This window comes from Pristiophorus japonicus, chromosome 4 (assembly GCF_044704955.1).
Source record: "Pristiophorus japonicus isolate sPriJap1 chromosome 4, sPriJap1.hap1, whole genome shotgun sequence".
NCBI classification, from domain to species: domain Eukaryota; kingdom Metazoa; phylum Chordata; class Chondrichthyes; family Pristiophoridae; genus Pristiophorus; species Pristiophorus japonicus.
The window spans coordinates 194236080-194250915 of record NC_091980.1 but is presented as its reverse complement, the minus strand read 5'-3'; the positions used below and the strand labels follow the sequence as shown (position 1 = coordinate 194250915).

The 14836-nt window shown below is 43.3% G+C and overlaps 1 protein-coding gene across 1 annotated transcript in view; it reads right to left on the bottom strand.

Moving 5' to 3' along the window:
* fsip1 (fibrous sheath interacting protein 1) overlaps window positions 1–14836 on the bottom strand; it is an 816866-nt gene that overhangs the window by 327103 nt on the left and 474927 nt on the right. The window contains exon 13 of the mRNA XM_070877889.1: window positions 5234–5374. Within this exon, the coding sequence (XP_070733990.1) occupies window positions 5234–5374 (141 nt within the window). The remainder of the gene's footprint in view (window positions 1–5233; window positions 5375–14836) is intronic.

Below are 14836 nucleotides of genomic sequence, written 5' to 3'. Positions count from 1 at the left end.
ATTCAGTCTCATTCCTGCATGTAGCAAATTCTTCTTAAACATTTTAAAAATTTGAATTTTAAGTTTTTAATTATTTTTCTTACTTTTCATTTCTCTCTTTTTACCCTCTCTTAATCCAATCTCTTTACCTCTCTATTTCTTATTCCCACATGATTAGACTCCAATTCATCCTCCTTCTCCATTGTTCCTTTCTCAATCCTTAAATCTCATTGATTAAAGAGATACATTGTTAATCCCATCATTCACCAAGCGCCCAGATGCCCTTGCCATGCCATTATCAGTTCACACTTCCAGCAACTTACACTACAAAAATTTTTTGAGCTGAAGTGTGTGAGGAGAAAAGTCTAACTAACAGGGCATGCCACATGATGCCTCACACCATCAAACTCTGGACCAACAAAGGCAGTACCAAGACAAAAGGGGGCCAAAATTCAGCCTCCCAAAAAGGCTTCTTACCACCAGAAAGCAGCAGCCATGTGGCAGAGTCCAGAGCCGCCATAATGGAGTCCAATGGCTGTCGCTAGTGAAATTCACCTTGGTGGTTTTTCCGGCAGTCCCCACTTCTGCCCTGCTGCTGCCGACCCCTCCTAAGTGCGTCATCAAAAGACGCACCCCTGATCTCCTGCATCTCCATCGAAATTCACATCAAATAATCCACTGGCCGCCGAGCGGTGCCCCCCTCCCCCCCTCCCCCCCCCGACAGCTTTTTCTGTTGGTGCACCTTGCTTTCAGTATGTGGGAAATGGCTGCGTGCTGGCCCTTAAAGGGGAGGGCGCACTGCTGTTATGCCCCTGGGTTCGGCCGAGCCGCCAATGGCAACCCAGCACCCCCTCTTGGGTGCCAGGCCACTGGCTCAGCCGAAACCCTCCCTGGGGGCCCAGTGGACCTAACTATAATCTTCGCAGAGCTCGCAGCGGCCCTCCACTTTAAGTGAAGGGGAGAGCATGGTGACGCATACGCGTCATGACATCATCACTGCTCTGCTGATGAATGACAGCGGCGGAGACTCCGTTCCCCTTCTACTTCCGCCCCTCTCATGATCAATCTACTGCTTACCGGCCCACTTCCGCTCCCATTATGACAGAAAAAAACCGAAGAGCTGAATTTCACAAACGAGACCATCTCATCCGAAGCAGCGTTGAAAACACTTCAGAAGCAATAGGTGCGACTCATTTGGGGTGGACCTGAATTTCGGCCCCAAGGTCTCTTGACTGAAGCCATTATACAAGATTACATAGATAATATACAACACCTCTATTAATTTACCAAACCACGAGTGAAATGCAATTTGCTTTGTTTATGATATTTCCTGTGCTGTGTGATTAATATAATTCACAGTTAGGTATCAATTATTCAATGTTTAATTGTATGTTAACTAAAATATTTCCTCACTTTGAATGATGTCTTACAAGTTTATGATGGGAATTGAGCTTTTATGGATTTGAAAAAAAAATCAAAGAAAGAAACTGAATTTTGAGTTAGTCTGAAAATGTTTTTTTTAAATCAGATACCTAGTTCCGTTTTTGAAGCAGAATATAGTGGCACCTGGAAATATTACAGGATGTTTTACTAAACCAAAATGAGCAGCAGTCACAGACCACTGGATATAAAATATATGTTTGGCAAAAATAGCATGGGAGCAAAATTAAATTACATCCTGGGAAAGCAGCTTTGTGCCTTCCAGTTCATGCAATAATAAACCAATGCTAGATATGAGAACAGGATTTTGACCATGTAGTCCATCTGGATGAATTTGGGTCATTTCCATTTTGATTGATACACCATATGTGGCAAGTACTGGACAGTCAGATGTGAAAGGTGTTGTAGCAATTTTAGTTGCTTGACTGCTGCTCATTTTGGTAAGCGCTTCACTCCCCGCCCCAGTAGCGCACCGGGAACCGCTCCTAAAGGAAGTGGAGCGTGCAAGATTGCGCTCCACTTCCTTTGAGGGGCGATAAGTCCAATTCAGCGATGGGGGAAGAGACTTCTGCGCCGAGCGCAGAAAGTCTTGGCCACAGCTGGTCACCGCCCCCAAATCGGGCCACAGGGAAATTTTGCCTCCCTCCCGGTCTCTTCTGCCCTCTCAAAAGATCGCAAGGCACTGTTCAAAGAAGAGCAGGGAAGTACTCCCAGTGACCTGACCAACATTTATCCCTCAACCAACATCACGAAAACAATTTAATTGGTCACTTATCTCATTGCTGTTTGTGTGCAAATTGGCTGCCACATTTCCCTAAATTACAACAGCGACTGCACTTCAAAAAGTACTTCATTGGCTGTGAACCACTTTGGGACATTCTGAGGTCGGAAAGTTGCTATATAAATGCAAGTTTTATAACTCCAAGTTCTTATGATTCCAGCTTCAACCCCTCCCAAAGGTTTTACGTTGTGTTTAAAATACTTGAACTTTACACAAAATTCCAAATGCCGAACTCTGGTTTCTGAACTCAAAAAGTAATATTTTGTTACTGCTATTCTCTCAGTCTTTACTTTCACTCAGAATTTATCCTAAATCATGTGATTTAACAAATTATACAATAATGCGCAAATATGTGTTCAAAGCAGAAAATCAGGGGATAGAAATTGCTCCCTGCCTGAAACGGGGCGCCCACCCCATTTTGGTGGTTTTTACCATGGCTGCGTTCTATTTCTACTAACTGAATGGCAGCCATTTCTCTGATTGGCTCTCCATTTTCACATGGCCTATTGCTAATTGGTCCCCTTGGAGGATAAGCCACACCCTGAAGTTCCTCTGGAATGTGTAACTGGAACCTCCCAACCCAAGTTCTGAGTGACTTTCCAATTTGTAATTCGATCCATTTTGACTTCGGAAGCCAGGAGATAGATCTCCCCAAAAGCCACCAAGTTGCAGCCGAAGTCCCTTACCTTAACCGCGCCCTCCCCCCAACATAGATGGGGCATTGTGTGCGGATTGTTAACATGCTTATTGGGTATGAAGTGTCGTAACTTCTGGATTTCATCCACCATGCACCAGGGGGTTGGAAGAACGTGATCCGTCTTCTTTGAGTTCCCGCTCTCCCCTCCGATCCCCCCCTCCCATTTGTGTGTCTCTCTCTCTCTCCCCGCCAACCTCCCAGACTCCCCCCCAAGCTCTCTCTCTCGTCCCCACCGCCCCCCCACCCCAAGCTCTCTCTCTCTTCCCTACCCCAAGCTCTCTCTCTGGCCCCCTGGCACACCCCCTCGTGTCACTCTCCTCACGGAGCACTTTACAGTGCCACTTCACTCAAACTGGCGCTCAATGAGAAATGAACTGCTCCTGGCCGGCCCGCCTCTCGCTCTCCCCCTCCCCGCCACCTCGCTCTCCCCGCCTCACTCTCCCCACCGCCCGCATTCTTCACTCAAACTGATCTGCCTAATCAGAGGCTGCTGGAGCCTCAGGGCTGCTGCTGGATTGGAGGCAGTAGAGGCAACGTGTAGAGCCGGTTCCGGCCAGTTTCGGATCGGGCGTCGGGGATGGGTGGGGGGAGGCGGGGAGGGCGGAGAAGAGGACGCATGCACAGAATAGGGTTAGTGGGAATTGCGTTGGGGGTGTTGGGACGAAGTCGGTGATATTTGTCCTAACTCTCGCTTCTCCGTTTTACCACAGCTGTGGTTCAGGTCACCTCTTGAGCAACATTCGGCTCCATGTTTTTTTTTGATCCAGAAGTCAGTGTTAATGGGGGCGGTGACTACACCGGAGGGGCAAAGACGCGGCGGTGAAAGCAACTGAGGGGCAGAAGTTGGGTGCTGAGCGGAGTCACCACCGCAATGACGTCATCACGGCGCCATGGCTCTCCCCTTCACTTAAAGGGGAGAGCCTTCGCGATTTCAAAACTTCGGCCCACTGGGTCATCAGGGAGGGTTTCGATCAAGATGGGGTGCAGGCTGCCTGTTGGCGGCCCGGCCGAATCTGGGGGCATAATTGTCGGGCCAACATGGCAGTCGGCCGACAAAAAAAAAATGGCGGCGGCGGCAGTGTGCTCTCCCCTTTAAGGGAAGCCACACCACCGGGAAAAAGCTGGTCTTGGCACCACCAGGCGGGCCGAAGATTTTCCGAGAGGAATGTCACTGTCGGGGGAGGGGGTTAGATCGGCAGTGCGCACAGTGATGACGCACATAAGATGGATTGGCAGCAGCGGAGCGGTAAGGGGGAGATCGGGACACCGCTGGGTAAACTCGGGAGGGTAATTGGGCTAGCAGCAGCCATTCCACCAAAAGTCGGCGGCCATGCCACTCTGCAGCATAGCCGCCAATTTGCGATGGTAACAGGCCTTAAGGAAAGGGGCAATTTCGGCCCCCAGATGTTCATTACAATTCAACAGTATCTTTAGGATTATGAACAAATGCAATGTATTGTCTACAGAGATTATTTTCACATATTTTCAAACAATAATGCTATAATGCCTGGTATCAGTCTTTATGGAGTAATTTTACAATTAAATTCAGTAACATGCAACTGAACAAGTTCTAAAGTTTCATACAAATACCACTCTTTCCTAGTTTACTGTAAAATACCAACATTTCTAACCCCTCCCCCCAATTAAGCTATTTCAGCTTTTCCGTGAAATCATACATACACATACAACACTTTATGGTTAGTTCCTGTTGTCACACACAGTGACATACTGTCTAATTAGGTACTTTTTTATCGTAATAGTTCCTTGAAGAAAGATAGCAGTCAAGCATGGTGCTCATTCATTCCATTTTGAAAAGCAAATCAAAAATACAGTGAACTTCAGTACTACAAACTCATGGGGGACAAAAGGTAGCTCTTCTGAATAGGGCTGCATTAAATTACTACATTGACTATAATGGATTCTCCCCTAACCACAGGTTTATTGGAAAGTTAGTAAAGACTGTTTGATGTATGAAACCAAAATACACAAAACAAGTAAAATCAAGCTTTATTTGGATTACCAAGACCTTTGCAGAGATCCAGGGCTGTTTTTAAGGGGACTACTCATTTACAAGAAGAAAATTGTTCATTGACTACAAAATGTGGCACCAACAAAGCTGAACATTTTGCAAAATGTTAGTCAATTTGATTTATCTGTTTAGACCAAGGTTAAATTTGACACTAATAAATCAAAGTGTAATTGATAACATAAAAATTCAATAATTTGATCAAAGAAGTAAGAAAAGCAAGCATTTGTCTCAGCTCACCTTCTCTCTCACCACCTCATTCCTTTAAGCATTTTCAGTTACAAAGTTTGCCACTTATATCGTTACTTACAGCAAACTCATTGGAGGCAGTCTCCAGACTTTTCAGCTGTTGTTCTATCTCTCCCATTCGCAAGTGATGCTCCCGTTCATCCCGCAGTTGTGCAAGAATCTCATCACCTGGCCCAGTCTCCACATGACTACTCACAGAGCCCTGAAAACAAAGTAGATTAGTGAATTTAGAATGCAATTAAGATGATATTTAGAAGATTTGTGAATCCAATCTACTAATAAATTTCATAATTGATTTTTTTAAATTGCCTCGTTTATACAGTGTGAAGCACATTAAACAATATTGCATCATTAACTGTAGCACCACCATTCCAGTTTCATCTAAAATGTGGATTTCTGGGCACCGCCTTGGTTTCCCAAATTGCAAAGGAGCCAATGAAACACCAGAAACATAGTAACGTAGAAAATAGGTGCAGGAGTAGGCCATTCGGCCCTTCGAGCCTGCACCACCATTCAATAAAATCATGGCTGATCATCCACCTCAGTACCCCTTTCCTGCTTTCCTCGCCATACCTTGATCCCTTTAGCCGTAAGGGCTATATCTAACTCCCTCCAATGAACTGGCATCAACAAATCTCTGAGGTAGAGAATTCCACAGGTTAACAACTCTGAGTGAAGAAGTTTCTCCTCATCTCAATCTTAAATGGCTTACCCCTTATCCTTAGACTGTGTCCCCTGGTTCTAGACTTCCCCAACATCAGGAACATTCTTCCTGCATCTAACTTGTCCAGTCCCATCAGAATTTTATATGTTTCTATGAGATCCCCTCTCATCCTTCTAAACTTCAGTGAATAAAGGCCCAGTTGATCCAGTCTCTCCTCATATGTCAGTCCAGCCATCCCAGGAATCAGTCTGGTGAACCTTCGCTGCACTCCCTCAATAGCAAGAATGTCCTTCCTCAGATTAGGAGACCAAAACTGAACACAATATTCCAGGTGAGGCCTCACCAAGGCCCTGTACAACTGCAGTAAGACCTCCCTGCTCCTATACTCAAATCACCTCGCTATGAAGGCCAACATGCCATTTGCTTTCTTCACCATCTGCTGTACTTGCATGCCAACTTTCAATGACTGATGTACCATGACACCCAGGTCTCGTTGGACCTCCCCTTTCCCTAATCTGCTGCCATTCAGATAATATTCTGCCTTCGTGTTTTTGTCCCCAAAGTGGATAACCTCACATTTGTCCACATTATACTGCATCTGTCATGCATTTGCCCACTCACCCAATCTGTCCAAGTCACCCTGCAGCCCCTTAGCATCCTCCTCACAGCTCACACCGCCACCCAGTTAGTGTCATCTGCAAACTTGGAGATATTACACTCAATTCCTTCATCCAAAATCATTGATGTATATTGTAAAATAGCTGGGGCCCAAGCACTGAACCCTGCGGCACCCCACTAGTCACTGCCTGCCATTCTGAAAAGGACCCATTTATCCCAACTCTCTGCTTCCTGTCTGCCAACCAGTTCTCTATCCACGTCAGTACATTACCCCCAATACCATGTGCTTTAATTTTGCACACTAATCCCTTGTATGGAACCTTGTCAAAAGCCTTTTGAAAGTCCAAATACACCACTTCCACTGGTTCTCCCTTGTCCACTCTACTAGTTACATCCTCAAAAAATTCCAGAAGATTTGTCAAGCATGATTTCCCTTTCATAAATCCATGCTGACTTGGACTGAGCCCGTTGCTGCTTTCCAAATGCGCTGCTATTTCATCTTTAATAATTGATTCCAACATTTTCCCCACTACTGATGTCAGGCTAACCGGTCTATAATTACCCACTTTCTCTCTCCCTCCTTTTTTAAAGTGGTGTTACATTAGCCACCCTCCAGTCCATAGGAACTGATCCAGATTCATTAGATTGTTGGAAAATGATCACCAATGCATCCACTATTTCTACGGGCACTTCTCTGGGATGCAGACTATCAGGCCCCGGGGATTTATCGGCCTTCAATCCCATCAATTTCTCGCCTAATAAGGATTTCTTTCTGTTCCTCCTTCTCACTAGAAAGTTATTTGTGTCTTCCTTCGTGAAGACAGAACCAAAGTATTTGTTCAACTGGTCTGCCATTTCTTTGTTCCCCATTATAAATTCACCTGATTCTGACTGCAAGGGACCTACATTCGTCTTCACTAATCTTTTTCTCTTCACATATCTATAGAAGCTTTTGCAGTCAGTTTTTATGTTCCCAGCAAGCAGCTTCTCGTGCTCTATTTTCCCCCTCTTAATTAAAACCTTTGTCCTCCTCTGCTGAATTCTAAATTTCTCCCAGTCCTCAGGTTTGCTGCTTTTTCTGGCCAATTTATATGCCTCTTCCTTGGATTTAACACTATCCATAATTTCCCTTGTTAGCCGCTGTTGAGCCACCTTCCCAGTTTTATTTTTGCTCCAGACAGGGATGTACAATTGTTGAAGTTCATCCATGTGATCTTTAAATGTTTGCCATTGCTTATCCACCGTCAACCCTTTAAGTATCATTTGCCAACCATTTTAGCCAATTCACATCTCATACCTTCGAAGTTACCTTTCCTTAAGTGCAGGACCCGAGTCTCTGAATTAACTGTCACTCTCCATCTTAATAAAGAATTCTACCATATTATGGTCACTCTTCCCCAAGGGTCCTCGCACAACAAGATTGCTAATTAGTCCTTTCTCATTACACATCACCCATTCTAGGATGGCCAGCTCTCTAGTTGGTTCCTCGACATATTGGTCCAGGAAACCATCCCCAATATACTCCAGGGAATCCTCCTCCACCGTATTGCTACCAGTTTGGTTAGCCCAATCTATATGTAGATTAAAGTCGTCCATGATAACTGCTGTACCTTTATTGCACACATCCCTAATTTCTTGTTTGATGCTGTCCCCAACCTCACTACTACTGCTTGGTGGTCTGTACACAACTCCCACTAGCATTTTCTGCCCTTTGGTATTCCACAGCTCCACCCATACAGATTCCACATCATCCAAGCTAATGTCCTTCCTTACTATTGCGGTAATTTCCTCTTTAATCAGCAATGCTACCCACCTCCTTTTCCTTTCTGTCTATCCTTCCTGAATGTTGAATTCCCCTGGATGTTGAGTTCCCATCCTTGGTCACCCTCGAGCCATGTCTCCGTGATGCTAATTATATCATATTCATTAATTGCTGCCTGTGCAGTTAATTCGTCCACCTTTTTACGAATACTCCTTGCATTGAGGCACAGAGCCTTCAGGCTTTTCTTTTTAACACACTTTGCCCTTTTAGAATTTTGCTGCAATGTGGCCCTTTTTGCTTTTTGCCTTGGGTTTCTCTGCCCTCCACTTTTACTTTTCTTCTATCTTTTGCTTCTGCCCCCATTCTACTTCCCTGTGTCTCATTGCATAGGTTCCCATCCCCCTGCCATATTAGTTTAACTGCTCAAACACCCTCCCTAGGACATTGGTTCCGATCCTGCCCAGATGCAGACCTTCCAGTTTGTACCTGGGCTTCCTGAGTGTGATTTGCCCCCAATAGACTGAGCTTTCTGAAGTTGGCCATTAAGTCTGACCTTTTGCCTCCCAGACCGCTTTCCAATTTGAACCAAATCTTTTCCTCCAACGGTAGCTGCTCTGCTGGTGGCAGGCCGGGAGGCAGCTGACCAATGACGGGCCGGGAGGCTAACCTTCAATCAAACCTGCGCTTACTGTAGGTCTATGCAGTGATGGTGTCGTGATGCTAATTTGCAATTAAATTGTGTTATACTCGTAAATGTGTGCTAAATGTAGGATAATCCTGGGATGAAATGTATGCCCAAATATTAGGAAGAGTTGGTTGACATTTCATCAAAATAATTATAATCATGAAAGGGTCTGCCACAAGTCTATGTTTAGTAGAACTCTTTTTTTAAAGATGTAACAGATTGGCTACTATTCTATACAGCATCTGGTAAATGGATTCCAGATTCGAATATCTAGAATCTGCGTTAATTTCTGACATATACCGTACTGCGCCATTAATGTTTTCATCCAAGATACAATAAACATTTTTAATATATTTTGAAATTAAAACAAATTAGGAAATGTATAATTTTAAAAGTAAACATAATTTTTAATGTACAAAAATGCTTAGATCTACTTTTGAAGATAATGGTCCTGAAATTCGGATCTTCCGGGTCCATACGGAGTGTGTACAGACCCAGGAAAGCATCGCAAAAGCCCATTTTCAGCGCACAATGCGCATGCGCTGAAAACCAGCTTTTCCGATCTATCAAGCTGGAGCTCGAGCTTGACAGATGCTCCATATATCGAGAGTGAGGACATTTGCCAGGGCAAGATTGCGGTATTTACCCCTTTCTTGCCCAGCAAATGTCCTCAAAACTCTTGCGCCTGATAAATGCAGGTGCATAGCCTACTTTTACAGGCATAAGAGTTTTAAAATACACAAACATTAAAAATAAAATGTTTAAAAAAAACACATTTTATCGTTAAAACCCTCCCCACTACGGTAAGTTTATTTTAAACCATAATTAAAAAATCTGTTAAAAAATCAGTATATTTTTTTTATAATACATAAATAACTAATTTAAATTAATAAAAATATGTGGTGTATTTTTTCTATTTTTTAAATTAGAGTTTTGTGTGTTGGGCGGGGTGGGGGTGGGGGGTGGGGGGGGTGGTTCTCATTCATAATAATGGGAACTACAACTTACGGAGGCCTCAGGACCAGGAACTCGCATGGGCGCAGCAACTTCAGGTAAGTGCACATCTTTTTAAAGTTTTTTACCCGATCGCCTGGGGAAAGCAGCCGACCGGGATTTCTGGGCCAATTAATTTGTTTCATATTACAAAGCATTTTACAAATTTACTCTAAGCTCGTGCCAATTCTTAGCTTCTCCTGAATTCTTAAGAACAGGTTCAATGCAACATCTTAGATTACACAACACTTAGAAATTGAAAGAGGAACCACAACATGGCAATTAATACAATGTACTAAGTAAACATTTAAGTAAATTTGTTTCTATACTTATGCTTGTACAGACTTGCTGTAACATTCTTGTAACCATATCTTCAACTACTCAGTCTTACTCAATTTTACTGAGAGAATAGGGGAATTAGTATGATCCCAGGTTAAAACCTGGCATGTAAACATACACCTCTTGTCCTGTCTGTGCACATCCTGTGCGTGTGAAGCTTCAAAAACATTGTCCTTTGTTAAAAGAAAGTAATTTTGTGCAAACTATGCTAGTTTTTTTCACCATTATGAAATGAATGAGTAGTATTACTTCCTTAGTCCATGAACACATCAACAATTGATTATTAGAGAAGTGACTACATGAGTTTAACATGGATGGGGTATATTCCTAAAATAATTTGCATGTATAATTTTAACACGTGTTGATATTTTCAGTAGGTTTTAGCTGGAATAATCTCTCCGAATGGGAGGTTCCTTTATTTACTAAGGATTTTAGCAGGCTTAAAGAAAAACCATCACTTCACTTATTGAAATAAAGATGAAAAGGACATTACTGTAATTAGCATTCATCTGCATCCAAGAAAAGAAGTCTGCCATTATACGCTCGCTACTGCTGTCAGATGGGTAGCTGCAGGAACTGATTGGCAGTATCTTTTTTCTACTGGTTGGCCACAGATCTGTCTCTACTGGATAGGAGGGAGCTCTGTCATACATGCTTACGCAGAACTCCGGTCTCAGCTGGGAAATTTTAAATGTATTGAGAACATGGGAAGCAGCATCATTTCTCAGACCCAAAATAAGCTTTGCTTCAGTTTATAAAGTGCAAAGAAGGTTCAATAAACCCACTGAACAATTTTTAAACTAGGCTTGGTTCATTAGATTACATAGGAACATACAAAATTGACTAGCATGAAAAGACCAGCTGATCCATCAAGCCTGCCCCCACTCGTGATGGCTGGGACATCATGAACATCATCCCCCAACCCCACCACACCCACTCCTGTAGCCTTGTGTGTTATACTTCACTCACCTAAGTGGTGTGAGATGATATCCTCCAAGGGATGTCACAACATTCCCTTCTGGAGTAGCAATGGGACACGACTCTGAAATTATACTGTCACCCACGAATGTGTTGCTATAAAGCAGAAACTGCATACCCTGAAACTGCACAGAGCTAACTCTATGATCTCCAGCCATAAAATAAATCAGATTGCCTTTCTTTTCTTAGAGTCACATACTTCCTGTAGACGATAATCTGTTGCTATCAATTCCTCCATGCATATGTCTCAACATAATCTGAACTCCAACCTCAGCTGGATAAGTACATCACTTTATATTCTTGCCCCTTTCTCCACAAGTATATACTTATAGCTGTACCACATTAAGATGCAACAGCTTCTGAGTAATTGCCTTTGGTTCAGATATCAGACTTCTGCTTAGGTGTGGTGAAATCTGGCAAATAGCTGGAATGGAGCTTTCTGTGGGATACAAAATCTCCACAGTGCGATTATTGCTATTGGTTTTGTCATCATAGAAATGCATTGTTCTCAGACTGCACTGTAATAAATTCATGCAATGTAAAATCTAATTATTTCAAGTTTACTAATTCAATTTAGACATTGAATTTCTACTTACTGATTTTAGCAGCCAAACAAACTGTACAGACAAATGCTGCAAGTTACCTGCAGCAACTGTTTTAATATGAAAAGGTTTACACAAGTGCATTGTGATTGTATTGAGTGTGGGAGTAATTGAATTTTTCGCTCCAAGCCTGCCTGCTGCCGCTCCTGGATGAGCCACTGCTAATTTTTCTTTGTTCTGACCAAGGAGTAAAAATCTAAGCCTCTGCATTACTTGGGTGTGCAATACTATCATGATTGCATTGAAACTTGCTTCTTTTGTTCCACAAACATAATTTGACAAATATTTTTTTGTGAACGTGATGCCCTCTTAATTTGAATGCTGGAAAAAGGGTGCAATAATTATCTTGCTTCGAGATCTTCTCCTAGGTTTAGACTCTGGTTAATGCATTTTCAGTACGTAGTGGTTAAAGCAGTCACAATAGACCAGCAGTGCTACTTCCTGTCTATAATTAGAGAGAAATAGCCCATTTGAGAAAAGAAAACATACTAGTCTTACTATATTGTCAGGCAGGGTTACAGTTTACTAGATTTTTGGGTGATATATAGGATACCATGCTCCCAGTACGCTCATTTGGTTTTTAACTCTTCACGTAAGTGCTTTACAGTATCATCTAAAAGTCAGATGAAATACACCAAAGTCTTTCTGAATAATAGAAATGAAAATAGCTGAAACATAGTTACATTTGTTGAAATCATTAAATGCAGGTAAATATAAAGTAAATTCATTGTTATGGGCGTCATGGATTGATATTAGTGACACCAACTGAGCTGGCATCCACATATTTATGTGGGAAGTCTGATTGAGTGTTAAATAAATTTAGTTTGGGCTCATAAAGCAAGAGACTAAAAAGGGGAAAGACTGAAGATGTTTCCATACATTTGTGTTCAAGCGATGTGGCTGAAATCATGTTTTTGTTTTATTCGTTCCAGGATGTGTGTGTCACTGGCAAGGCCAGCATTTATTGCCCATCCCTCATTGCCCATGAGAAGGTGGCAGTGAGCCGTCTTGTTGAACCGTTGGCAGTCCATGTGGTGAAGGTACTCCCATAGTTGTTACGGAGGGAGTTCCAGGATTTTGACCCAGCGACGATGAAGGAACGGCGATATATTTCCAAATCAGGATGGTGTGTGACTTGGAGGGGAACTTGTAGGTGATGGTGCTCCCATGCACCTGCTGCCTTTGTCCTTCTAGGTGGTAGATGTCATGGGTTTGGGAGGTGCTGCTGGAGAAGCCATGGTGAATTGCTGCCGTGCCTCTTGTAGATGTTACACACTGCAGCCACAATGTGCTGGTAGTGGGGGGAGTGAATGTTGAAGGTGGTGGATGAGGTGCCAATCAAAGCAGGCTGCTTTTTCTTGGATGCTGTTGGAATTGCACTCATCCAGGAAAGTGAAGAGTATTCCATCACACTCCTGACTTGTGCCTTGTAGATGGTGGAAAGGCTTTGGGAAGTCAGGGGGTGAGACACTCGCCGCAGAATACCCAGCCTCTGACCTGCTCTTGCTGCTCCAGTGAAGTTTGATTACTGATGGATATTGATGGTGGGGGATTGGGCGATGGTAATGCCATTGAATATCATGGAGAGGTGGTTTGACTCTCGCTTGTTGGAGATGGTCATTGCCTGGCACTTGTGGCATAAATGTTCTTGCCATTTATCAGCCTAAGTCTGAATATCATCCAGGTCTTGCTGCATGAGGACATGGACTGCTTTATTATCTGAGGAGTTGAGAATGGCACTGAACACTGGGCAGTCATCAGCGAACATCCCCACTTCTGACCTTATGATGGAGGAAAGGTCATTGATGAAGCAGCTGAAGATGGTTGGGCCTAGGCCACTGCCCTGAGGAACTCCTGCAGTGATGTTCTGGGGCTGTGACGATTGACCTCCAACCACCGCAATCATCTTCCTTTGTGCCAGGTATGACTCCAGCGAATGAAGAGTTTTCCCTCTGATTCCCATTGACTTCAGTTTTACTAGGTGATGCCACACTCGGTCAAATACTGCCTTGATGTCAAGGGCAGTCACTCTCACCTCACCTCCGGAATTCAGTTCTTTTGTCCATGTTTGGACCAAAGCTGGAATGAGGTCTGGAGCCGAGTGGTCCTGGTGGAACTGAAACTGAGCAGGTTATTGGTGAGTAAGTGCCGTTTGATAGCACTGTCGACGGCACCTTCCATCACTTTGCTGATGATTGAGAGTAAACTGATGGGGCGATAATTGGCTGGATTGAATTTGTCTTGCTTTTTGTGGACAGGACATACCTGGGCAATTTTGCACATTGTTGGATGGATGCCAGTGTTGTAGCTGTACTGGAAGAGCTTGGATAGAGTCGCGGCTAGTTCTGGAGCACAAGTCCTCAGCAAAGGCTCAAGGCCCCGACAACATCCCAGCTGGAACATAGCCTTTGCTGTATCCAGTGCGCTCAGCCGCTTCTTGATATCACGTGGACTGAATCAAATTGGCTGAAGACTGGGTTCTGTGATTGTGGGAGGAGGCCGATATGGATCATCCACTTGGCACTTCTGGCTGAAGATGGTTGCAAAAGCTTCAGAATTGTCTTTTGCAGTATTAAAAATGAATTCAGTAGTAAATTGGTACTAAATGTGTTTATTTTAACAAAGATGTTAACATTTATTTGAAAATGTTAATGTATTTGTTGCTAATAGTGCAGTATGATTTCAATGCCATTGAATCCGGATAATATCATTAGGAGTTACTAAGTCAGACAGTGATCTCATCAATTTCAGCACGCGCATACTAAGACAGTTTAGAATGTCTGTATCTTCACTGATATTAATTCAAATTCATCACCGTCAGAAGATCAGTAATTACTCCAGTCCCCCCATGCCAAGCAGGGCAAAACCCATTTTCATCACAAATGTTTTAAAACCTTTTTCAGAAGGCACCCTGATGGCAAAACCTCCTTTTAACTATGCTGAACTAGCATGCAATTTAGACTAGGGATGTCATTTATATTTCCTTTTGAACACCTAACCCATGTCTTCTGTTAAATGCAGCC